Genomic DNA, 25348 nt, shown 5'->3' on the forward strand with positions numbered 1-25348 from the left:
CTTTCTCAGAATATTTTTAAATAATTGAAGGAAATGTTACATTTCAGTTAAAAGTTAACTGAGGATATAATTTTTTTCCATCTAAGTTCCTAGAGGACTCCCCAAAATCTAGTAGAAGGGCTTTGAGGGTCCATGAACCCCCAAGTTAAGAACCCATGCTCCAGGGTTCTAGGGGCTTCCAGGGGCTCTGGGACAAGCATATAAAGAGACTGATCTTTGGAAAGATGGATCGCATGCTACTCTCAAATACCAAGTAGCATGTAAAAAGAAATACAAATGAAGTACCAAGAGACTTCGCAGATTTCTGGCTAGCATAAAGGATAATAAATAAGATGTGGTCTCATTAGGATGCCTGTGTCTGCAAACAGCATTTCCTCAGCTCACCTCACTGATCAATTGCTCTCAAAATATCTACCAGTAAAAATGAATCGCTTTAGTTTCATGTTAGCCAGCATCCACAAAAATATTCCATTGCGAACTTTCCTCAGAATATTTCCACATTTCCTGTTTTGGGATGTTTTCTTTTAGGGAAAGATGCCTCTGTCGTATACTAGTGGCCAAAAACTGAAAGCCACATAGTAGTCTGAGGCTTGAATGTCTTGGTTAAATGCATTGCAACTTCTTACTACTTACAGGCTTAAATAAATCTTTGCATGGTCAAGTTTATGTTTTAAAAGATGTGATTTTATTCTCATCACTGTAGATGCTTTTAGCGTTATAATGGGAAAGGAATTATGGGTCAGGTGATTTAAATATATCAGCAGTGTTCAAAATAGAATTAGGTGATGTATATTAGAATTTGGGAAAAGGCGGATTAGTCTCAGATTCTTTTTGAGAAAGCTTAGTTATGAAATAACCATTTTTGTACAATTTCATGGTACATAATGTAAACATCATAGTCTCTGCTCTGAGGACTCTCTTTTGACCCTGTTATCAGAATAAGAACTAAGAGTTCTTCTCTTTCAAGAGAAGTTTAGGGATTTCATCCTAAATTTAACTTTGGGGTAAATGATCATAGCCCTTAGTTAGTAAAAAAAAGTTTGGATCTATTATTGTTAATGATATCCATCTTTCAACTAAAGAAAGACTCAGAGAGAAAGATAGAGACAGATACACACAGAGACAGAGAAGAAAGGGATAGAGAGAGAGACAAAGATGACAGAGAAAAAGAGAGAGAGAAAGAGAAAAGAAGAAGAAGAAGAAGAAGAAGAAGAAGAAGAAGAAGAAGAAGAAGAAGAAGAGAAGAAGAAGAAGAAGAAGAAGAAGAAGAAGAAGAAGAGAGGGAGAAAGACTCGGGGGAGAGGGAAAAAGAGAGAAAGAAAGAAAGAGAAAAAGAGAGAGAGAGAGGAAGAGAGAACGGGGAGAGAGACGGAGAAAAAGAGAGGGAGAAAGAAACAAAGAGAGACCCAGAGAGAGAAGCTAAGAGATTGTTGATTAAGACAGATGCGACAAAAGGAGGAAAAGCAGAGGGGATAAGCCGAGATAGCCTAGGGGCCCGTTGGAAGGAGCTGTCCTGGGGGAGAGTTCTGGAGCTGAGCCCGAGATGGGTCACACGCGGGATGGAGCCGGGTTGGGGGTGCGGAAGAACAGAGGTTCGGGAGAGGTGAGAGCGACCCAGGTCGAGTAAAACGGAGCAGATCCCCAAGTGCTCTTACCGCGGCCGGGATAGCCCCAGGTCCCGGGGTTGGAAGCCCTCGGTGCCCGCGCCTTTCTCCTCCGGCTTGGCTGCCTCCCCGGCTCTCCGGCGGCTGCTCCAGCCACTGCGGCTGGCCGAGTTACAGCAGAGGGAAGGACGTTTGCGGGGCGGAGGTGAGCACTGGGCTCCCGCCTGCCCGTCAGCCTCTTAAAGGTCCAGGACGCTGGGCTGGGCAGGGAAACTGACAAAGGAGGAGGCGTGTGAGAGAAAGGTACCACCTCTCCTCTGAGAAAGGGCATTGGCTGCCCGGGTCCTGATTCCGGCGCTGACCCCAAGTCTTCGGGAGCTCTCGGAGTGAAATCTAAGGAGCATCTGGAGCCCGTACAATTTGGTGAATCACTGCTTTTAACTCGGGTAGTTTTCCTGTGTGTAATTCTCCGATCTCTGCTATCTTTTGTGCCTAGGCTGTCTCTTCGACAGTTTCTATTTCAACCGCTCAGGTCCAGTGTCCGCTGACCTGCTTTGTACAGCACCCAGTCCAGCATCGTGGCAGGAGGAAGAAGTGGGGGAAGGAGGACGGTGTTAATCTCAGATTATCCAGGGACTTTATAGCGCGTTTAATATAGTAGGTGCCGAAAAAATATTTGTCCGACTGAAGGATAAATGGGTGGGTGAATAGCAATGTCCCTTGGGGAGGTTAGGAAGAGGGTTGGGAATGTGGAAAGGTAGTATACGGTTCTGATAATGGGGTGGGGGGGAGATGGGGATTTAGTAGGAAACCCGGAGCCGGAAGCCTAGCTCGGGGCTGGAGATGGGAGCAGGTGGAAGGGAGCTCTCAGGAGATCCAAAGGAAAAGGACTGCATCTGCACCCCACCTCATCCCCCACCATCAGAGGGGCTGGGACAAGTGTTTTACTGTGACATTTTCCAGAGGGTGAAACTGACCCTGAGGCTTAGGGAGGAGCAAACTATTCCGGTGGCAGTAGCTGAGCCAAACTTGGCTGGCTGTTCCTTGAAACCTCACTAGTGACCTGAATTGGGAGGTACCCAGCCCCAGTGATTCTGTCTGGGCCTAGAAAAAGCTCTGCAACTTCCCCCAACACAGCCCAACCTCATCCCTGTCCTAACCCCAGTGCTCTAAAGCCTGAGGAAGATCAGATTATCTGACAATAAAATGAGGGTTTCATGAAGATGAAGTCAGATTGTCAGAGGGCCTCAGTAGCTAAGGGCAAAATGAGCACCCCCCTTCCTTCTTGTCTATAAAAAATCTGCAAAAAGCTTCAGGAAAATTTCCCAGAAAAGTTGTCTTTCACTGCAAACAACAAGTAATCATCTATATGGCATGATTTTAGATGCAACAGGAAAATTTAACCCTCAAACATGTATATTTATCTTCATAATTATCTTTAATATTCTTGAATTTTCATTATTAGAACCTCATTCCTCTAGCTAAAGACATACACTCTATTAATAATAAACAAAACACCATGGGGAGAATTTACATTATATGTTCTTTGTAAGACTATATTAGTCATAAGACAGTTATCTGGAGTTTCTTTATTGAGTTCCCTGAATCAACAAATCACAGTTGGGACCTTCCCTCCACCCCCAATTGGATTTGCTGCTTAAATTTGTCATATTTCTTAAGATTCTGTTTGGATATAAGGGCCCAAGAAAACTAAAGGAAGTGCAAAGGTTGCCATTGGTGAGGAAAAGGGGTCCAGAGAGAGGCAGGTTAGACCACAAACTTCACAACCATCTCTCAGGACAGTCTTATTCTCTGAGCTCTGGTCCATCATCTCCCTTCCTAAGTCTACATGCTTAATACATGCTTAATTTACTGTCCCTGCCTCTCACCCAGTCATCCCAGAACCATATATAATCCTAGTCTGGGTCAATCCACCTTTCTTGGAGCATCCACCTCACCCCACCCCTCACCAAATCTTATGCTGTGCTTAAAGCCTTTCCTTCTGGGTAATTAGGGAAGATTCTGGGAAATCTTCACATAAAATGATTTTAGAATTGAAAGCAATCCTTGATATCACGTACTTCAGTATCTATTTTGTGTCCAAGAAAAATGGCAATTTAGAGGGAATAGGTGATTGATTTAACCAAGATCACATTTGATAGCATAGCAATAATGAGAACTAGCTTCCTAACTCCCAGACCAGGGATCTTTCAGTAATATTCCCTTGCCTTTTAGGCTTAGCACAATCCTAGAGAGCCGGTAAATTGCAGAAAACGGGAAGGTAAACAGGATCTTGGCTCAGCAACTATTCATCTCAATTAAGGTCCTAACATGGACCAGGGTCTTGTTCTTTTCCCTTCCCCCATTGTTGTCTATTATTAAAAGGACCAGAAACCTGAGCAGGACAGCAGTAGCCCAGGGATCTTCTGGGAATTGTGCCCAGGAAAGGTCTTGTGAGAGGCCCTATGACTAGCATTTAAGAGTTGGCAGGAAGTTTCAGGACCACCACCCTGTAGCCCCAGCTTGCTCAGCAGCAAGCCAATTTCTGCATCTCTGAAGGTCCCAGATGAGAAAAGGGATCTTTAAGGTTTAATATGATCTAGCTCAACTATGTATCTTTAACTGGGAATCATGTGGCATGAGGTCAGAAGGTATTTTGGTTCTCAAGAAATCCTAAGACTTTCTATAGTCCTGCCACTTGAATGGAATCTCACTTTACTACCTGGAGTCAAGTTTTTGAAGCTTCCTGACAGAGTGCCCACCCATGTCCTCATGTCCCAGGATTGCTGCTCTGGCAACTCAGACGGCCTATTCATTCTACCCCATTTCTGTTCTTAGCATTCCACCCGAAGATAAATTTCTTTAAAATGTTTTCAAAACCCCATTAAAAGCCATTGGCAAACATCTAGACTTCATTTCAGCTAACAGCTTCCATTCAGCATTAAGTAACAATTTAGGTGGGGCTGATGTGTTCCAAAAAAGACAAATGGTTAAAATGAATTTTTCTGGAAATTGTGAGGCTGCAGAACCCTGCCCTCCCAACACCATTGATTCCTTAATTGAAAGTTATGCTAGGCCACTGCAAGAGAGCAGCAAACATGCTGGCAGCAAAGCTATGTCCCAGAGAACCAGGCAGTCCTCCAAGGGCCAGGAAAGTATGTACAACAGCACCGAAGGAAGGTACAGACTCAGTCACCCAAGGGATATGAGAGTAAAAGCACAAAACAGAATTATTCAATGCTCATGTCAGCTGCAAAGTCCAGCATTCCCCTGGAACATGTATCAAGATGAGCCAAGTCAGGGATGGAACAGGATGGGTGGTTCTTCCTGAATGGAGTCAGACCAGGGGGCCATCTGTCCCCAGAACACAGATGGGGGGCAGGCAGAAACAGATGCCTTCTATGGCTCTCAGGTGATTCTTATTTTTCAGATAGATATCCCACTTCTTCCCAGAGTGGTCCCACAAATAATACAAAGTAGAATACTAATTCTGGAAGTCATCTGATCAGAGTTCCTAGGTGTCCCACAACTATACAGAAAAAAAAATCTTCCATGAAAAAAAAAATTACAAAACAGAAGCATGTTTTATTTCAATCCTGTTGGGATGAAAAAACACAAAATGGGGGATTCTTTACATACATGAAATCAAAACCAACTTGCAAGGAATAATACCCATCTTTTCCCTGCCTCCTATATGGGGTCCAAGGCTGGTTGGGGAGGGAAAATGGGGCAAGAGTTAAGACACTATTGGCACAGTAACATGGCCAATGCACCAAAAGACAGGAGAGAAGACAATTTCCCAGAAGGGAAGCCTTGGGCTTCAATTGCTTCCCCAGCAGAAGGGGAGTGGAAAACCTTTGGCTCAGCAAGAGTAAAGTTGGCAGGGATCAGGGTTCCCCTCATGGGCCTCCTCTCCTTGTAGATGACAGGCCAAATGGAGTCAGACAGCTCATGTAGCACATGATGCCTTTGGCTTTCTCAAACCCTTTTCTTTCTCAGGTTTGGATTATTTACAGCAGGCTTCCTTCTCTCTCTTCTGGAAGGTAGCTGAGTTAGTAAGTACACAGAATCCAGCTCTGGATCAGATACAATGTCTAACCAAGCTACAATCAGACAGTGGTGACTTAGTTCTGAAGAGGCAGAGGCCAACCAATGAGGCCGGCTCCCTTTGTGAAAGTCGGCCTTATAGAGCCCTTAGGTTGGCAAAGTTGCCTCTGAAACACTTGGTGAGCTTGGCCCTTGTGATTCTTCTACCACCCCCATCCCCACCCCCCACTTTCGTGGACACAGTTTAAGCTATCTCAAATGAGAAAAAGAATTCATTTCTTCCTCTCTAGGGTTGAGGGACATTATCAGCCCCTATGGGACAGGAATACGGAGGGGCTCTTCACCTGTCCGGGCATTAGGCTGAGGCTTCAAACTTACCACCAAAGTGGAAGTACAACCCATCTGGGCACAAGAGGCAGAGAGGAAAGGAGGTTTTTTTTTTTTCACTGTTATGAATAGGAAAATAATCTTTTAATGGCAACCCTGTAATTCTCAAGACAAAAAGGGAATGTGCCAAGGGGAACAATGGATCAAGCACATGGGGCCCTGCCCTTGATACATGTACAAAGCAGACTCACTAACTAATACTGATTCAAGTAGAACAGTGAGGTATCAGGAGCTACAGAAATGCCCTAGAGCCAAGGATGGGGTTCTGGGCCTGGGCCCCTCCAGCTCAATGCTCACCCTCTTACAAAGCATTCCAGGGGAAACATCCAGAAAAACCTTGAGAACATGGGCCAGGACTGAGTCCATACGTTTCAGTTCCAGGACAGCCTCTTAGAGTAGAACAGAAAGTGGGAGGGATGTGACAAGATGCAGCAGTTGAAGCCAGACACCAGGCTTCTCCCTGGAGGGGAAGTTCTTTGTAACAGGAGGAAGCAGTTGGGGGAGCTGGGCAGGCAGGTTAGGGAGCAGTAACGATGGAAGGCTTCTACTGTCTTCTGACACCCGTCCTTGTCACCCCTTTCCACTCTTCCCCTACCTCTAAGGCTCAAAGCAGCTTATGACTGGTTGGCCAAAAAGGATGTAACTAATACCTGGACCAACTTTTTAATTTAGCTTGGGAAGCTAAAAGACTTGTAAACAGAACCAAGTGACAAGGTTTTTCTGAACATCTCAGTCTGTGCCCACTATTTACACCTCTCTCCTTGAAGGAAAAAAGAACAAAAACAGCACTGAGAGAGAATGAAGAGACATGTCTCGAGTCTTACAGGAAGGCAAAAATGGGAAATGCCACATGGCTTGGTCCCAGGCATCCACCATGCCCGATGCTGCAGCTGCTGTTACTGTATCCCCTCCCTGTCAGAGAACAGGAAAATGGAGGGAAAAGGGTAGTCTTGGGCATGCTGTACTACTGCATTTGCTGGTGTCACAACCCCCCTGGGCTGTGAAGGGTGCTGGGAGGGGAACCCATTCCTTGGAGCAGCAGAATGAGGCCAGATCTTCAGGGTGGTCCAGAATGGCACCCAAATGCCTCAGTGGGGTTTGTCCCTTTTCTCCAGTGCGGTTTGGCGTTGAGGTCAGCGGTAAAACCTGAGCTGCTTTCCTCAATGGTTCACCCTCCCTTTCCCCAGGCTGGGGGACAGTGGGAGGGAATGGGGAAGGTCACTGAGGGGGCAGGGGGATGCCACGGGGGTCGGTGACCTGGCCTTCCTGCAGGTTTTTCACCAGCTGTGCAAGCCAGCGCTTGGTGGTGGTATCATCTTTGAGCACCTGGGCAAAGGTGGTATCTTTCAGCTGGTCAGGCAAGCACTGCCTGAGTGCTTCACGTGCCCTACATTGGAGAACAACCGAGAGAACTACAAGTGAGTCCACACTTAGAGGGCAGAGTGTGAACCTAATCACAAACACAGGGGCTTTCTCTAGATTGTCTACAGTTAGCTCAGATTGGCAACAAAGCCATCTGCCCCTGCACCATGCCCCCTGTTCCTGGAGCCCCTGCTCTGTTCCTCCCATCCTCGTAGATTAAGAATTCAAAACACCCCCATAAAGTTCAATGGAGAAAAAATAAAAGACCGAACTTACTCCTGAATTTAGGTATTTTGACAGAATGCTATTATGGAAGATGTCATGTATTAGTCTATAATTTTGATTTAAAATGAATCACGCATGGCCTTTCTGTACACAGTTTCGCTGTGTGAATGTAGACCTTAAAATTACTAGATTTTCAAATTTTGGCTTAAATAAGGAAGCCTCAGTTGATGATCTTCCAAAGAAATAAACCTTTGGAGAAATGGCCAGGCCCTGTATGTTCTTACCCCATTGACTAAAGGATGAATTCAGAATCAAACCAGAGTCCCAAATTCCAGAGACATGGGGAAAAAAAAAAAAAAGCCACTGTCAACTGGCCTGGGAATCTCTTGACCATTCAGGCAAAGTCTTCATCATAGGTGATGGACTTAACAAAAATATTAGTACTTGCTGGTCCACCTTTTTAATATACACAGAATCTGCACAGTGGTTTACTTGGATTCAAAAAAGAAAGACTTTGAAGTGCAATGAGGCAAAGTATTACTTCTAGGATCCCTGAGGGAGATGTGGGACACAACTAAGAAGATAGTTCATGAAGACACCAGCCACGTTAGTCCTTCTAAATCACTATTTTTCTCATCCTCCTTAAAGCAAAGAGAGCTCCAAATCACAAAGACTCAACTACTGTAAATCAAGGAAAGGATTAATGCTGATTATCTACATTTCAGATCTCGATTGGGCAAAACATTTAGGCACAAATGTCATGAGTTTTAAAAATCAATATGAAATATTTAAATTTAAAATTATGAAATATTTTAAAAAGACATTCTGAAAGCTCTAACTTCAGAAAAGCAAAGAATAGCTATATCCCTTACTGATTTCACTCTGAGATATAGGGAAGCCACTACTGACCAATGTGGGGCAGTAATTTTTTTTCTGGTTCTTTCCTTAATTCCTTAAATGTAAGTAAATGTTTATAAATGTTTACCTGGGGTTATCTGAAAGGCGAAGGTAACATCTGACCACATGTTTCAGCAGACGGGCAGAAGGCTCCTTGGATAACTGCAGGACCATCTTACCCTATTTCCCCAAAATAAAAAACAAAATATTGTAAATGCATTCTACTACTCAAAGAATCCAAACTATTACTTCCAAATGGAGGCCTCACACTGCCTAGCCCCAATAAGAAAGTGGACTAAGATGCAGTCAACAGAATTTAAGTAAAAGGGATGATATGTTAAGGACCTTACCAAGATCATGGCGACATGAGAGAATCGCTCATATGTCTGACAAATATAGGCCAATCCAGTGTCATCCAGGAGAATCTTCTGAAGGATGAATGTGGCAACCTGGTATAAAACAAATTGAACAAGTCTAGCCTTTTGAGATGCCAAATGTCTTCTAACAACTCTACTTCCTCTAAGAGTCCTGTTGGTTATAATAAATTGATCATTTGGAGACTCTAGGGCTCCATAATTCAAAAGAGAGCAAAGAAGACACAGAATCTGCACAGTGGTTTACTTGGATTCAAAAAAGAAAGACTTTGAAGTGCAATGAGGCAAAGTATTACTTCTAGGATCCCTAAGGGAGATGTGGGACACAACTAAGAAGATAGTTCATGCACAGCTAAATATATAGCTCAAGTTCACAGAGGCTATTCAAAGATATTGGACAGAGAGCTAACCTGCAGAAGTAGTTTTACATAATTATCACAAACCCTACTAAGTTTATATGCTAGAAAGAGTTACTCTGGTTTGAAGAAATTTGGTTCCATGTCTTCAGGGTTCAATTAGGTTTCCGTGGTCATTTCTATGTGAGAATTTGGGAGAATGTGAATATTTTTACATTCTGAAAGATCTTCAGGAAATCAAATTCTTGTGAAATTAAACCAAGTCCAAATTCTTCCTGTCTCAACAAATTAAGCTCATCAAGCTCATCAAGATTTATACAACTCAATTTAACAAGTATTTATTAAATTCCTATTACATGCTGGGGATACAAAGAAAACACAAAAAATAGTTCCTGACCCTAAATAAACTCATATTCTTTGGAGGAGAGAGGTACAACATTTAAACATAATATGTATGATATGACTTGAGGAAAAGAGAACAATAACTACTAGGGACATTAGGAAAGACTTTCTGTAGGCACCTGCATTGAATATTGAAGGAAATTAAATATATTCAGTAAAAGAGATGGGAATAGATTGCAATCCAGTTATTCAAGATAACTCATGCAAAGGGAAAAAGATGAGATATGGGATACAGTAAGCAGTCCAAAGTGCATTAAAAGGAGTTCTGGAAAGGAGGGTTAGGAAAAGCTTTAAATGCCAGGTGGAGAAGTTTGTATTTTAGCTGAGAGACAACAGAGAGACATTAAAAAGAATTAAGTAGAGATTCTGATGTATAAGTTAGATTGGAGAGGAGAAAAACTGGCAAGAAAGAGTTCAATTCAGCCAGAACTAGGATGGAAGCCATGTCAAATTATGCTATTATCAAGAATCAACAACTGATTGGGGCAGGAATGGGGGAGACGAAATCAAGGATAACTAACTCTTAGTTTTAAATCTGGATAGGAAAAAGCTAGGTCCTTCAATAGAAATAGGGAGGTATAAAGGAAAGAGGCATTTGGGACTGAAGATGATGTGTCAATTTGGAGTCGATGAGTATTACATGCCTATGAGACCAGATATGTACTGTGAGCAACTATTGATATGGAATTGGAGCTCAAAAAAGATGGGGGATGGTCCAGAACTGTAATTTCATAATTGAGGGGAATTCTGGGCATAGAAATTCCTTTCTATTAATGTAGAAGAACAATTTATCTTCAACTATAGCCATAGAAAGATATTAGGGCAGTAGGAGGTTAAGCTTGACCATGGTTAAACAGACAATATAAATCAGAGAGCACTTGAACTCAAGACCTTCCTGATTCAAATGTGATATCATATTAGATGAAAATGAATGTAGAACTGGGATGATAAATGAACTCATGCAAACTAACAATTCCACCAAAAAAGAGAGTTTATAGAAAGAATAAAAGAAAACTTATAAAAGAACTTTAAGGGTAAGACATAGATAATGATGGCGAAAAGAGGCTGAAGAAGAATATATATGAATAGTAGAAAAACTACCAAGAAAGCAGTGGCACAAAAATCGGAGGAGGAAAGATCCAGGAAAAAAGGGTGCTCATCAGTGTCAAAACCTGAAAAAAAATCAAGAATGTGTCCTGACAGAAATCACACTTCACAATTAACAGATCATAAGTAATCTTGGAAGGAGTGATTTCAGTCAAGTGAGTTGGTAAAGCCAGACTTCAGTGAGCTTGTCCAGAAATTGAGCCAATAAATAGATATATTTTTCTCCTTTACAATCTTGGCTGTAAAATAGAGGAGAAATATGAGGCAATAGCTTACGGGAGTGGAAAGATCAAAAATTGAGTTTTAGGATAGAACTAAATATTTATAGGTAACAAGGAAATAATAAATGAGGCAAAACTGAAAACAAAAGACAAAGAAATAACTACAGGGTTAAGCTCCCCCAAAAGACAGATAAAGATGAAAGAAATCAAGGCTATGCTATTAGAGGCAGCAGCCAAGGGTTCAGAAAGCAAGTTTGTTAATGAGACCGCTCAATGCAAAGGGAGGACAGAAGAAGCTAGGAATTCTATTGCCACATAAGCAGTCGCCACCAAACTACTTGGTGAATTAAAGTAGTAATAGAAAAGGCAGTGTGATATAATGGAAAGGGATCTATTATTCTTGGGAATAAAAAATTAGTTTTGACATTTACTTGTCAAGCTATAACCTCTTTGAGCTTTAATTATTTCATCTGCAAAACAAGGAAAATACTAGCATTATTTCTCAAAGAATTGTAAAGAAAATGCTTCACTTAGAAAACTGACACTTTACAGAAAGTATATCACCAATTCATTCTTCTTCCAGTCTTCTTATATTCAATTTAAATATTCTAATGCCTTTAAGCATCCTTTAAAAGTCTATTTTGTAGCTTAAATTATTCTCACCATTTCCCTTTAAACTTTTTCCAATTACAGGAATTTAGAACTGGAAAAAACTTTAACTAAGAGAGAATCTAGTTCAGCCTTCCCATTTAAAAAATGAATAAATGGTGGCTCAGACAGGAAGTCACTTGCCCAAAATTATATAGGTAGTAAAACCAAAAGATTTAAAGGGACACTATGATGAACTGCAATGTAAATATAAATTCTTAAAAAACAAACTCTATTATAAGATGGTTAGAATTAAATATCCTTTGTCAAATTCAAGTGAGAAGTGTTCCTGCCTTTTAACTTTTAACTAATTTATTCCAAAAGGCAGGATACTCTTTTATACTTAGACAAAGATCTAAACTTTAGCAAGACCTTTTTCAAATGGGTTCTGGGATGATATGAAGTACCAACTCCAGCTCAGGGAATATAAAGGAGTTACAGACTCAGGGAAAAGGAGTTACAATAATTCCTCACTCAAGTTCAATAAGAAAGGGAACTTAATGACAGCAATAACTAGATAAGGAAAAGAGGGTATTATTCTTTGGAGCCATATATCATGAGTCAAACCATGTATTTAACTTAAATTAAAAATATACCATAGGGGGGGAAAAAGGCTTTCTATCAAAGTTGCAAAAAGCTAAGTTATAATGTTTCATAAGAGGTCCCAAAACTCTGAACTAGTCAGAATAAAAAGAAATAGATATAATGAAAAAGAGTCCTAATGCCAAAGACCCAAAATAATGAGAATCTAATTAAACTAAAAGCACATACCGTTTTGCTAAGTTCACTTCCAGATTCCATAATTCGCAAACATAAAGGGATAATTTCTGTCGTCAATAAGAAGTTAATTACTTCTTGTTCATCTGTTTTGACCAGGGCCCCTAAAGAAAAGAATTACGGACAAATGCACTTTATTTTTCAGAGAGTGTTTCCACTTAAAAACCACCCTGAATTGCTTACCCAGTTAGTTGGGGGAGTACAGGAGCCATAAAACAGAATCATGGTCAAAATTTCATTGGCTGTGGTTTTCATCTAAGTGGAGATGAGGTCCCAGTCCTCCTAATGATTATTAAATGGGAGGGGGAGGGAGGAAGAATGAGTAGGTTGTCAGTCGCCTGACAAGTCAAAGGTGAGGCCCCTGGGAATACTTCATATTGCCAGTGTTTTCATGGCATTGGACCATCGCTTGGTTGTCAACTAAATGAGACCTTAAAAAAAAAAAAAAAAAAAAAAAAGGCAGTGACCTAACTTTCCCTTGGAATTTCTGAGTTGCAGTTAGGAGAGAAATGCTGCTCTAAAGCCCTGGAATATATCTGGTTGGGAAAAAAAAAAGAGAGAGAGAGAGAGAAAGGTGCTATTCTGAAACTAGTCTTTTAGTGGGCATAACTTTCTTTATATACAACAGCCAACTATTTATTTAGCTGGTCTCTATCAAGTAACTCACATTTTTAAGGCAATGTGAATATAGCAGAAAAAGCACTACCTGAAGTTTGTTATTAATAACTGACCGTGGACATTAGACAATTCTCAGCCTGAGAAGCACAACTGTAGAGGTCAGTGATATTATCCTAATATTCTACATAAGAAATCAGAATCTTGAAGGACAAACACCTTGCCTTAGGCAATATACCAAAAGTACGTTGGACTACATCTCCATACATTTCCCCCTCCAAAAACAGTTCATAGGGAGGTATCATTTATTGGAATCAGAATCAGAAGCTGATAAAAGCTATCACTACCAATTACTACATTTCCATATTAAATCCCACCACAGATTACAATCATAAATGAATTTCACACTCAACCTCTACAGGAACCCCTAAGCCACAAGACATAGACCCTCAAACATTATTTCTTTGAATGATCTAGCTTGGTCTCTTTGAAAACATCTATGACAGGAGAAGGAATCAGTCCAATAGTGCTACTTTGAATGCTCTTCCCCGTCTAACCTTTTATAAAAGCAAAGAGAGAAAGAAGCAAAGTACAGATTATTAGTAAATATCTTCTTTTTGTCCAAGAGATATGTTGATGTTTTATAAAGCTAAATTAAGTAGTTTTTCTACCTTCAAAGTGGAACTGTTTAATTTGGAAGATACTTTTAATTCATATAACATATGGGTATAGAAATCTCATACAAACTAACATTTACTAACAATGTATGAATTAATAGTCGCTGTAAATAGTAATAGAAAAAATTGGCAGCTACATTTTTTAAATGAGTTCTAGAAAGTAAGCTATTCATGACTAAAGTTAAAAGATCTTTTATCACTCATTGTAATATCATTTTATACCTCTTTTCTTGCCCCATTTAATAATATTTAATTTGTTCCAATTATATGTAAAGATAGTTTGCAATGTTTACTTTTATGACATTTTGAGTTCCAAATTCTTTCTTGCTTCCTCTCTTCTTCCCAAGACAGCAAACAATTTGGTATAGATGATAAATTATACCTATCATTTAATAATTAATCACTGGTCAGTAGTGGTCAGTAGTAAAGCTGCCTCATAGTCTTATAAGACTGAATCTGGCTTCTATATTCAATTTTCTTGTTGAACATTAGCTAAGAACTGTTCAGATGTCAAAAATGCAATATCAAGAATTGAAAAAAAGTGATAGTGGTGAAAGCCAAAGATGCTACAGAAATCCTTTTACTTCGGGGGTTCTGGGACAGAAACGACCTATTTTATTTTTGGGTGGAGATAAAAGCATTCAAATGAATACTCACAATTTCTCCCACATAAAACAGTTAAGTACAAATCTAAGTATGTTAACTTGGGTTTTGTGAGCATTTGGCTAGGTAAATAGGAGAAATTAGTTCTATAACTACAGAAAGAAAGGATGTATGTTTGTGTGCGCATGTATCTAGAAGGGAGAAGAAAAGAAATTTGTATTCCTCAAAGATTGCCTCTACTCACTAAATTGAATCCTATTACTATAATCCTCCCTAGTTCCCAAAGTTGGGAGTTTCTCACATATATGCTGACTTTATTCCTACCTGACAGTCTTTCTTGGTAATGTGTAGTGCCACAGAAACATCATAAATATTAATCATTTTTTGTTTTTCCTAAGAATATATAATAGCAAGTTCCAGTTTCTCAGAATGATGTGATAAATGGCCCATGATTTTCTCTTGTTTATTGCCAGAAATAGACATAATCTACAAGACTGAAAAGGATATTGAGTGAATAAGCAGTAAGAGGAAAACAAAACAAAACAAAAAAAGCCCAACCAAAAAAAAAAAAAAAAACCATACCATCTATTGAGAATGATGGTCTCTCAGTTGCAAAAGAAGCCCAATAACTTACCAATAACTCCAAGGCTGGTGAGACGAAGATATTCAAAGGGACGAGTCTTGCTGACTGTATGCAAAAATGGATACAAGAAGAGGGGGATATGGGCTGCAAGAAATGCTGACCTTGGAAAGAAAACAATATATAGAGAGGTCATGTTGATTTTTCATATTTAAAGACAAGCAGGTAATTATTTCTGCTAAGCATGGGCCTATGACTATTGCAGGAATAGTTTTTTTAAGTGACAAATCTGTTTCACCTTTTAACAGGCTGACCTAATGGCTAAGTGATTATGTACTTGATTATATCAAAAGCATGTGCAATCATATTTTAGAAATGATGAATTCTGAATCAAAGTTCAAGGCTATTAATTTAGAATTTTTTTTAGGTCATCCTTCCCTGCTCAGATTATGACAAATATCTTTAAGTATAGTCAGGTAAAATCTTTCAAACCAGAGCAAAGGAATAAATCTGTTCTTTCCAGGACTATTTCTCACACACTTCTGTGCAAATTCCTTCTTGACTACTTATAAGAACTGTTCATATTTTCTTTTCATGTCTTTGCCTTTTGTGTTCCCTTTTGGTTCTCCTTCTTGGAAAGAATGAATTGGTCCCTGGTGCCCTTGTCAGCTCATTTTCATCTTTCCTAATTGTGAGTGTTCCTTAAGACTGTCTTCATTTTTCTTCACTCTACATTTTCTTAGAAATATCCTCCAATCTAATTGTTTTAAACATTGCTTCTATGAAGAAGATATACACATATAAAGATATATGCATGTGTTTGTGTACATGTATGTGCATGTATGTAACACACACAGACAGACACACAGCCCTGATCTCTCCCTTGAACTCCCTATTAGTCCACAGGAAGACTTCCAAATAGTTATTCCAATGCCACACTGAAACCATCTTCCTTCTACATCTGGCATGGTTCTCTTCCAGCTTCCGTATTATGATCCTCTCAATCATAAAAATAATTTTTATCACTCTTACCCTCTTTTTTAAATCTTTATTCACATATGTGTCTATACACACATACACAAAAATATGTTGTTTAAAAAAAATTAACACTGTGTATTCCTTGAACACCCAGGGTACAGAGAAAAATCAATTTATATTTCTGAATCCAGAGTATACAACTCAACAATGAGAATACAGTTAAGAGTTCTGTTGCAGGATACTAAGTTGGAAAGGACTACAAAAAGCATGGATTTTAAATTATTTTTAATGTTTTATTTTTTACATTAACCTTTTTCTGAATATATGCCTTTTCTCTCTCCCCCATTCAGTGAGCCAACTATTATAATGATATGAGTGTATGCATATACATACATGTAAGTGTAGATACACATATACATGTATGTGTGCCGCCCCACTCACCCACACACAAATGTATTTGATTTCTTAATTCTTTTTGACACCATTGTAGGTCAGGTCCTTATCACTATTTTAATAGTCTCTCAACTCAACAATACTTCTAAATACACAGGTCTAACCAATTCATTACCTTAAAAAAAAAAAATCATATGTCTACAGGATAAAGTACATAGTCCTTTGTCTGCCATATAAGACTCTCCAATAACCAACAATCTGGCTTCAACTTACAGTTATTTTACACTACTCTTTCCGTTCTCTAATCAGCAAAATAGTATGTTTCTTGTCCCTTCCCAGAATCTGTATAGATTTACCACCCATGACTGAAATGTATTTCTTATCACTGTTGTATCACTTTTGCCATGAAGCCTTTCCTACTCTCCCCAAGTAAAAATATTAACTATTTTGCCTTTCTATTCTATATATATCAGTGATTCATATACAGTCTATCATTCTAATTTGAAAGTGCCATTTAAAAAAATACTTTGTATCTATAGTATTGGCAATAAGTTCTAGCAGATAGAAAGTACTTAATAAAAGTTTGCTGAATTCATTTCAATTTTCAATTAAGTAATGCAACCAACGTTTAACTATAAACAGAAGGGCTAAAATAGGATTTTCCATGAATGGAAATACTGGAACCAGTTCCTAAGATTATAAGCAAATACACAAAAGCTTTGAAATAATTTAATTTTTTAATGCAACACTCAAATGTTATTATCAATAGTCTTTAGATATGGAAATTGCAAAAGAAGAAATGAAGGAATAATGAATAAAGTTAATGCTGAATACCCACAGTGCCCTTAGGATTGACATGGCAAAATATACTGAAATCAAATAATCTCTAATCAACAAAGGCAATTAGGAGTTCCTCCTTTTTGCCCCAAGTGTGTTAGAAACAAACTGTAAGCAATGTTAACTTTTCAAAAAAAAAAATTTAAATGTTTTATTTATTTTTAAAATACTACCTTCATTTCTGAATATATCCCTTTTCTCCTTCTGCTATCCAATCAGTCATCCCTTGTAACTCAAACAAAACAAAACAAAATACCTCTGCCATTTAAAAAAAAAAAATAAGCAATTTGGCAAATTAAACCAACACATCTGACAGCACAACTCTGTAAAGAGGGAGATTTATTTTCTCATCATCAAGCACATAAGTGGACAAGACCTAGAGCCTAGAGTCAGGAAAGTCTGAGTTCCAATCTACCTTCAGACATTTACTAGCTATGTGATCCAGAAGAGTCATTTAATCTTTGTCTGCCTCATTTCTCTCAAGTATAAAAGAGAAAAAAATAGCACCTACTCCTCAGGGTTATTGGGAAGACAAAATGAAATAATATTTATTGAGCATTACACAAAAGCTAGCTAGTTATTAATATCATTACTATTATTTCTTCTGGGTCGATGTCAATTTAAAAGACCCCACCCATCCAAATCAATCCTCAACACCCCCCCCCAAAAAAAAAAATCGAGCATAATTTGAATCTTATTCCATCCAAAGCACTTACCTAGTTTCTGGGTGTGATGCCACACATTGCAATAGTGCCAAAGCATTGCAAACTCTGTTAGACTGATGTGCAGTCAAGGTAGGTGGATTGATAGATGGGTAAATATTTACAATTTCCTAAAAATCAAACAGCATCATGTCAATAGGAAATATTTAGTCTTAAGTATCTGGCTCTAATTCTTGATTACCCTTGCCCTATGACAGTTGGCTCAGGGCATCTGAGTTGTTCAGATTTGCAGAGCAAGACATTGAATTCTGTCGAAGCCTTGGCCTGTCCTCCCCATTCCTCTCCACTAAGCTTTCATCCCAGTTTTCAGCTAGACCACTGACTTTAAAACCTGGAGTCTATGCATCTCCCCTACAGAAGGCAGCACAGTAAAGTAAAAAGAGTAAGGAAGTCAGGTGGCAGGGGCTCCAATCCCCCTTACAAATGATATCTAGTATCTGCTACTTGTATGGCCTTAGACAAATCACTGAACCTGTCTTATAAGTCAAAAGAAAGGACTGGACCAGATGGTTTCTAGAATCCCAACAATCCCCAGACTTTTAATCCTCAACATAAATTATCATGCTTTTTGACTCTTGACTTAGAAGAATGTATATGTATGTGTGTATGTGTGTGTGTGTATGTGTGTGTATATATATTTGACTGTTCACTGATTGCTTTCATTCTTTTTTAAAAATTTTATGCAAACCATTTCCTTAGCAGTATTATTATGAAAGAAAATAGATTTCTACCACCCTCAAAAAAACCAAGAGCAATAAATAATTAACAAGTCTCTGCAACCCCCATAAAGGTTTCTATAACCCTACAAATTAATGGTAACTTTAAAATGCTAATTGAGTTTGAGATTAATGAATGCACTACTTTTTTTTTTATTATAATTTTTTATTTACAAAACATATGCAAGGGTCAACATTGACCCTTGTAAAACCTTCTGTTCCAATTTTTCCCTTCCTTCCCCCACCCCCTCCCCTAGATGGTAGGTAGTCCAATACATGTTAAAGTAAATGTTAAATACAATATATGTATACACATTTACACAATTCTCTTGCATGCACTACTTTTTTATGCAAAGTTTCTAAATGTTTTCATCAGTGATCTATTTATAAAGAAGTGGCAACATAGTATAATCACATGACCTCTGACTATTATCTTAAATCTACTCTAGGCTAACCCCCCACACCCCCCCCCAAAAAAAAAAAAAAAAAAAAGCTAAATAGAATACAGACCCCAGGTATGTCTGGAAATACTCAGTCCTATGCTGATGACTTAATTACTTCAACAATTAAATAATTAAAACTCCAAAATGGGGGAAAATAACAAAGATGCTTTGAGGATTATTTGATGTAAAAAATAATCTACCTAAGATATTTTAAAATCTGAAGATAAATACTTGGGAACTTCATGCAACATTTTAAGGGAAGCAGAGCTTCCCTTGGAAAAAAATAAAGCATGAAAAAAATTCAATGGTCTCCACTACTCCTATCCTATTTTAGAAATTTTCCCATCAAATTAACCATTTTTAAACAGACAAGTTTGTTTTCCTATCATTCCACAGCTATCTTTCCTTTAATAGCTTTTTTCAATAACTTCCTTCTACTAAAACTTAAATGCACTCTTTTTCTTAGCTATAAGCATGCATCTTATGTGCAATTTTGTTCTAACTACTAATCCTTCATTCTTTCTTACTCTCTTTCTTACTACCAATCTTCTTCCAATTGCCATGAAAGATCACCTGGTGAGTCATAGCAGGCTCCCTCCCTATTTATCTAGGAAATGTTGAGAGAGACATGAACAAGACTAAATTGCCACTGTTTACCCACCTGTAAGAGAGCTGCAATAGTACCAAAAGAGTGCCACAACATGGGGGCAAGATCAGGAACAGATTCACGCTTTTTACTCAGCTCCAGGAGAGCATTTTCCCTTGTCTCTGGACTGGACAGCTCATTGATCCACTGATAGATCTTCTCTCTATCCACTTGGGCCAATGCTGTAGGCACAGGCTTAAAGGCAAGAGGAAACACAGAAATGAAGTTTCATTAATACCCAGTAGCATGTAGGAAACAGACTTAGATGTGTATGATTCAATACCAGAGTTGAAAAGTTAATGTCAATGGTTTGGTCTGAATGGTAATTGTTAGAGTAACAAGATGATTTAGGCAAATTGACTTTTAGTGTTCTCATCTGTGAAATGTCAGTACAAGAGATTGGCAAAAATGATTTCTAATGTGCCATCTAGCTATACACTCTATAAAATTCTGAAATTTATATTCAGCAAAGGTTGACTCCTGACACCATCTTATGGATGTGGAAATATAAAACTAAAGAAACTGATTCATCTTGAAGCAAAATTAAGTCAGTGACACCTTTGAAAAAATATACTTTAAACTCCCATCTATTCTTTTCCCCAACATGAACAACTTTTATAAATAGATATCTTGAATACAAATGAGAAACTCAATATCATTTCAACAGTCTCTGCCAAAAGAACCACAAAGTACTCTGTTAAATGGACTAAAACATCAGAGAGATCCAACTTTTGTTTCTTTAAGTGCTTTGGTGTGAGTTATGTCTTATAACTGACCAGTGATGATCCTTAAGGAATCACAGGCTTCTACAGCAAACAACCCTGGGGAAGTACGCCTGTTCTTTTTCCAACAGCTAATAAAAGCTCTTGCCCTTTCTACACTACCATAGACAGACCCTGAACTCAAGAGCAAAAGATGATTTTAAAAGTTATTTTTAGAGAATTGCTCCCCATTATGGGGATAGAATAAAAACTAATTTAGAGTGTTCCATCAGCTTAAAAGCTCAAAAGAGATACAACAATTAGGATTTCAAGTAAAAGCTTTCACTTCAATCTTCAGCTATATGTTAAAAATAGAAGAAAAATGAATTCAGTAATCTGGGTCCTTACCATACTAATACAGAATCTCAAAGCACAGCCCAAGAAAATACCTCATGCTTCAAAAGAAAGAAATTCAAAACCTGCTTTACTGTGCTTCTGTATACCTATTTTTCTGAGTTGTAAAAAAAATGCATGTGACAATTTATCATTATAGCTTTCACAGATTTAGAAGATTTATTTTTTCTGCAAATGAAGAAATACAGGTCCATTAATTGGTAAATTTCTTCAAATTAAAGAAGTGTGGATGCTCCCCACTCATTTTCAGTATTATATGGGGGGGTGGGGGGTGGAGAAATGGGACAAGGAGGAAGGGAAGAAAAAAAGTGTTTTGTGACATTAAGTGGAAGGGAATTTTTTTTTCCTTTTTAAAAAAAGACTACCTTAAGAATTTACAATTTAGATAGTGCACCACTTTCTTTATTCCATAACAACCTAGCCTTTGCAAGATTGGAAAATATGATTGGTTACTTAATCTGATTATACTATTTTGCTCTATGATGTTAAAATAAATTAATCTAATGCTTCCAATTACATCGCCCAACCTAGATCCAACTGATGAATGGTTAAAGAATATAACATAAACAATGTACCTTATATGTTACAGTATAGTTTTTAGTTAGGGATACGAAAATAAGAGAGCTACCGTCTTCTAGCCCAAAGCATGACAAATTTGCTTTAGGTCTAAGAGCTAAATAAAAATTTCAGCTTTCAAGGAAAGAAAATCACAGTGGAGAAAAGTCAATAGTTTTGGCTGATTATTGGTTACAAATCACAGAATAAACTCAAGAGTTAGTGTGTATTTACAAAAGGGGCTCAAAAGAATCCTCAGTGAAAGACTCAAAGACAGCAATAAGCTAGACTCAGCACATTGGCACTTAGTGCGGCAAGTAAGTTAAGTCTAAGTAAACTTCCATAAACAAAGTACAGTTCAAGAATCCCTAGATAAGACTCATTGCTACCTGGAACTAATCAAGTTATCTTTATTCTTCTTTGCTATCACAAAAATACTGCGAAGAAGCAATAGATTCATTCTGTAAATAAAAGAAACCTCATTTATTCAGAAATGGGTAATGCAAAAAAAAAAAAAAAAAAAGAAACCTCATTAATCCAGAAATGGATCATGAAGTAAAGCATATCAACAACATTCTCAAGAATAAACGTTTCTCTATTCTATAATAACAAAGTAACCAACTATCACATAAAACTGTATACATTAAGCTGAATATATAAAATTGGTGGTTTTCTTTTCCAATAAATACAAATTTGTGGTTAAAGAAAGAATGGGACCAGAGGAGAACAGGCTATAAAATATGGACTTGAGTAGCAACTAAACAATGAATCTTGGATTTATAGAACACAATTCTTTTAAGAAACACCAAGTATGGAAAAAGTGACTTCAGTCATCTATCACTGTACTACTTTTGTAATGTAGTAACAAGCATGCATCATTACTCCTATTCTAAAAAGCTATTTAGAGGAACAGAGAGGTTAAGCAACTTTCTTAAGAATTTAAGGGAAATCAACAAAAAAGCTCAATTTGAACGAAGTATATTTATATGGAAATATTGTTTCCCAAAATGGGAGAGGGATTTCCCTTGAGGAAATAACACCAATAATAGGCTACACTTGAGCTTTATTCAAGCTATATCTCGGGGGATTGCACTTTTAAACAAACTAATATTTTCTGTTATTGCAATTTTTCTGAAAAAGAAGATGTACTATTCATATAGGACATAAGTCAGGGATTTACCACAACTGTCCAACAAATGATAATTTTTTTTCTCCTTACAATAATTCCTTCACACTGCCTACTCAGATTTGGAGGGGTTGTTATTGCACAGTACCATATCCTTGCTATTAAAATCCCATGTCTGGAAAAATGGGAGTTCTCCATTAACTTGCTGTAGGATCTCAGACACACCACTTCATCTTTGTGAGCTTAAGTCAGCCTTGTCTGCCTCAGTTTCCTCAGCTAGAGAAGGAAATGGAAAATCACTACAGGATCTTTGCCAAGAAAATACTAAGTGGGATCAAGTAAAAATTTATAGGACTAAAACAACTGGACAAGAACAATAAAATATGCAAGAACCGATGTTGGACATTATGAAGGGAAAACACACATACACACACTCCCTATCACCATGGAGTTTTAGGCTCCCCCAAGAGAGAATTCAAAACGAATAAGTAATATTCGGGACAGGCAAGGGTGGAGAGGAGAGAAGGATCAGGGCTGAGCCTCGAGGATTTGACGATGAGGTTCTGCGGGAGCAGCAGCAGCCCACGGTAAGTCACATCCCTCGAGGTCCAGCACAGGAACGGTGAGGGACACACTTTAAAATAAGTCTGCTAAGACAGGCTGGCCCTCATATCGGCTTAGGAAATTGCATTATTGGAGAGACTGGTCATGGCGTGGCCCAAGGCGATGCTCCCAGGGAGGACAGTTCCAACCCGAGTGACGGCCTTAGGAGGGAGCAGCCAGAGTTACGGGGTGGGGGCTGGGAGGGAGCCTCTGAGGTTGGGCCCCACATTGAGCCGGAGCTTGGAAGGCTCCAGGACAGAGCCCTGGAGGGCACCCGGGGCACAAGATGCCCAAGAAGGGGCAGGCAGGCCGGGAATTGGGAGAAGACAGCGTCATGCTGTGCAAAGGAGGAGAGAACATTCCATATAAATAACAAGGATTCCGCTCCTCTGATCCTTTTCGTGACCCCTTCCAGAGAGTCCAGACCCGGACACAGGGAAGCAGGGGAAAACAAAAGGAGCTCCTGGAGGGAGAGGCTGGGGCCTGCCCTCAGGGAGCTTACATTTTAAAAGGACACTAGGGCTCAATCCCCGGTCTCTACTAGAGCAGGTGGGAGGGAGGCTCGGGGGAGTCGCATCCAATAGAAGAAGAGAAGGGGCGGAGACAAATTGGGTGGGGGGCGAGGGAGAGAAATAAGTTTGGCAGGGGACAGAGGGAGGTCCCGCGGCGCAGAAGCCGTGCTTCCCGGCTCCCCTGCTCGAGTAGCGCGGCTGGCACGAGGAGCGGGAGAGACGTCGGCGCCGGGCGGAGGCCAAGGCTGGGCCCGGGCCGGCTCGGAGAGCCAGGGAAGCGACGGAGGCCGCCCCTAGCGTCACTTACCGCGGCCGTCGCAAGGCTGTGCATCTTGGGAACAGCCCCTGCTCGCTTGCCGCTGCCGAGCGTCCCAGTCCCGTGTTCCCGCTTCAGTACCCCAAAGGAGAAGCGGCTGCCACCGCCATCAGCCCGCCGCTGGCTCCGCCCTTTCACCGCCCTCTGACCCTTGACCCCGCCCTACACGGGATGGGGGGGGCTCCCGGCGACGGGGAGCAGTCCGGAACGAGGTCCGATTTCCACCACCCGTGACAGTGTTCTCTGAAGCCCTTCACAGTCTCCGAGGACAGGACTAGTGTCCTAGAGCCGAGATGGGCCCGTCCGACCTAGGGAGGCAAGAGAAGGGCGGGAAAAAAAAACCTGGACCGAGACAGCTTGCCCTTACCCCTGCGCCCAATAGGCGAGGAGAACGCATGCGTAAAGAGTACCAGGAAGCTTCTGGGTACAAAATGAATCACGGGAGAAGGGGGGGGGGGGATGAGGTTGAGCTGCGCAGGCGTGGCGGGAGTCCGGCTGCAGCTGCTTAGTGTTGAGGGGCGGTGGCAGGAGGCGGGGTGAGAAGAGGCGGGACGAAAAGCTGTGCGTATGCACGCACTCCCTGCGTCTGTCCGACCTGCCTCGGCATTACGCGCGGAGCGAGGGAGTGCGTGCGTGCGTGCGTGTGCGTGCGGTCCCGGTTCCCGCCATCAGCCGCCGGCCCTGACGGGGGGCAGAGCGCGCCAGCTTCTCTGCACCCGGCGTCCCCTTTCCCCCCTCCCCCTCCCGCGTCCCAGCTCGGCTCCTCGAGGGGCTCCCGGAGCTGCCGCTGCAGGTAAGGAAGGCTCGGCCCGGCTGCCCCGGCTGCCCTCGAAGCCGCTCGCTTCTCGCCCCCGGCCCGCCCCCCTCCAGCCTCCCGGTCCGGGACGCCCGCGGCGCTCCGGGCCCCAGCTTCTCGCCCACTCGAGTCCTCGCCCTGGCCGCTCTCCCTCGAGAGACCCTCGAGCCGCGGCTCAGGCCTTCTGCTCCTGCGAGCCGGCGTCGGCTCCCTCCGCCGAGGTGGGCTTCGAGCCCTCTCCGCGCACCTCCCCCGCTCCTCGGAGCTGGGGGGAGAGCGGCGGCTCCGCCCCCTTCGGGACTCCTCTCCCTGCCCGGCAGACTTCTCTGGACCCAACTTCAACTTCAACTTGATCCGGAATCCTGTGAATCTCGTGTTTTATTTCTTCTCTCAGTCTGCCGCCGCTCCCCTCCGCGCCCGAGCCCTGTCCACTCCCCTCCACACCCACGGAGCTTAAGGAAGGGCCCCGGCCGCCGTGCCCCTTCTCATCCCGCTCCCCCCACGCCCCATTCATTCATTCAGCAGCTCTGCCTGGACGCCGAGTCAAAGTCCTTTACCTCCTGCACTTACCAGAGTAGTAAAAGGATGGGCTGTAGACCGCGGTGCATGTACCTGTTAGGGCAACGAACATTGACTTGGGAAGTCTCAACAACTAGGGATGGAATCCAGGAAGGGATGTTGTTTCAGCTCTGGGGGGGAAGGAACTGA

At 40.7% G+C, this 25348-nt stretch overlaps 3 protein-coding genes across 7 annotated transcripts in view; 1 reads left to right on the forward strand and 2 right to left on the reverse strand.

Annotated features, from left to right (window-relative positions):
- Positions 1 to 3778, reverse strand: part of PLCD4 (phospholipase C delta 4) — a 32983-nt gene extending 29205 nt beyond the window's left edge. For 2 of the 3 annotated variants that reach the window (XM_051983550.1, XM_051983551.1), the window contains exon 1: positions 1656 to 3778. The gene's annotated coding sequence lies outside the window, so the exon portion shown is untranslated. The remainder of the gene's footprint in view (positions 1 to 1655) is intronic. The other variant, XM_051983552.1, reaches the window with a different exon arrangement.
- Positions 3779 to 5169: 1391 nt separating this feature from the next.
- Positions 5170 to 24212, reverse strand: CNOT9 (CCR4-NOT transcription complex subunit 9). Its single transcript, XM_051983556.1, has 8 exons — positions 23836 to 24212; positions 19633 to 19812; positions 17807 to 17922; positions 14937 to 15046; positions 12402 to 12511; positions 8873 to 8971; positions 8611 to 8702; positions 5170 to 7425 (listed from the first exon to the last, which is right to left on the reverse strand). The coding sequence occupies exons 1-8, from the start codon at positions 23857 to 23859 to the stop codon at positions 7257 to 7259; spliced, it is 900 nt and encodes a 299-aa protein (XP_051839516.1). The 5' UTR covers positions 23860 to 24212; the 3' UTR covers positions 5170 to 7256.
- Positions 24213 to 24286: 74 nt separating this feature from the next.
- The window catches only part of USP37 (ubiquitin specific peptidase 37), a 65126-nt gene continuing 64064 nt past the window's right edge, over positions 24287 to 25348 (forward strand). For 2 of the 3 annotated variants that reach the window (XM_051983546.1, XM_051983547.1), the window contains exon 1: positions 24288 to 24637. The gene's annotated coding sequence lies outside the window, so the exon portion shown is untranslated. Of the gene's footprint in view, positions 24638 to 25348 lie in introns of all 3 variants that reach the window. The other variant, XM_051983548.1, reaches the window with a different exon arrangement.

The sequence above is a fragment of the Antechinus flavipes genome, chromosome 3, assembly GCF_016432865.1.
Source record: "Antechinus flavipes isolate AdamAnt ecotype Samford, QLD, Australia chromosome 3, AdamAnt_v2, whole genome shotgun sequence".
Taxonomy (NCBI): domain Eukaryota; kingdom Metazoa; phylum Chordata; class Mammalia; order Dasyuromorphia; family Dasyuridae; genus Antechinus; species Antechinus flavipes.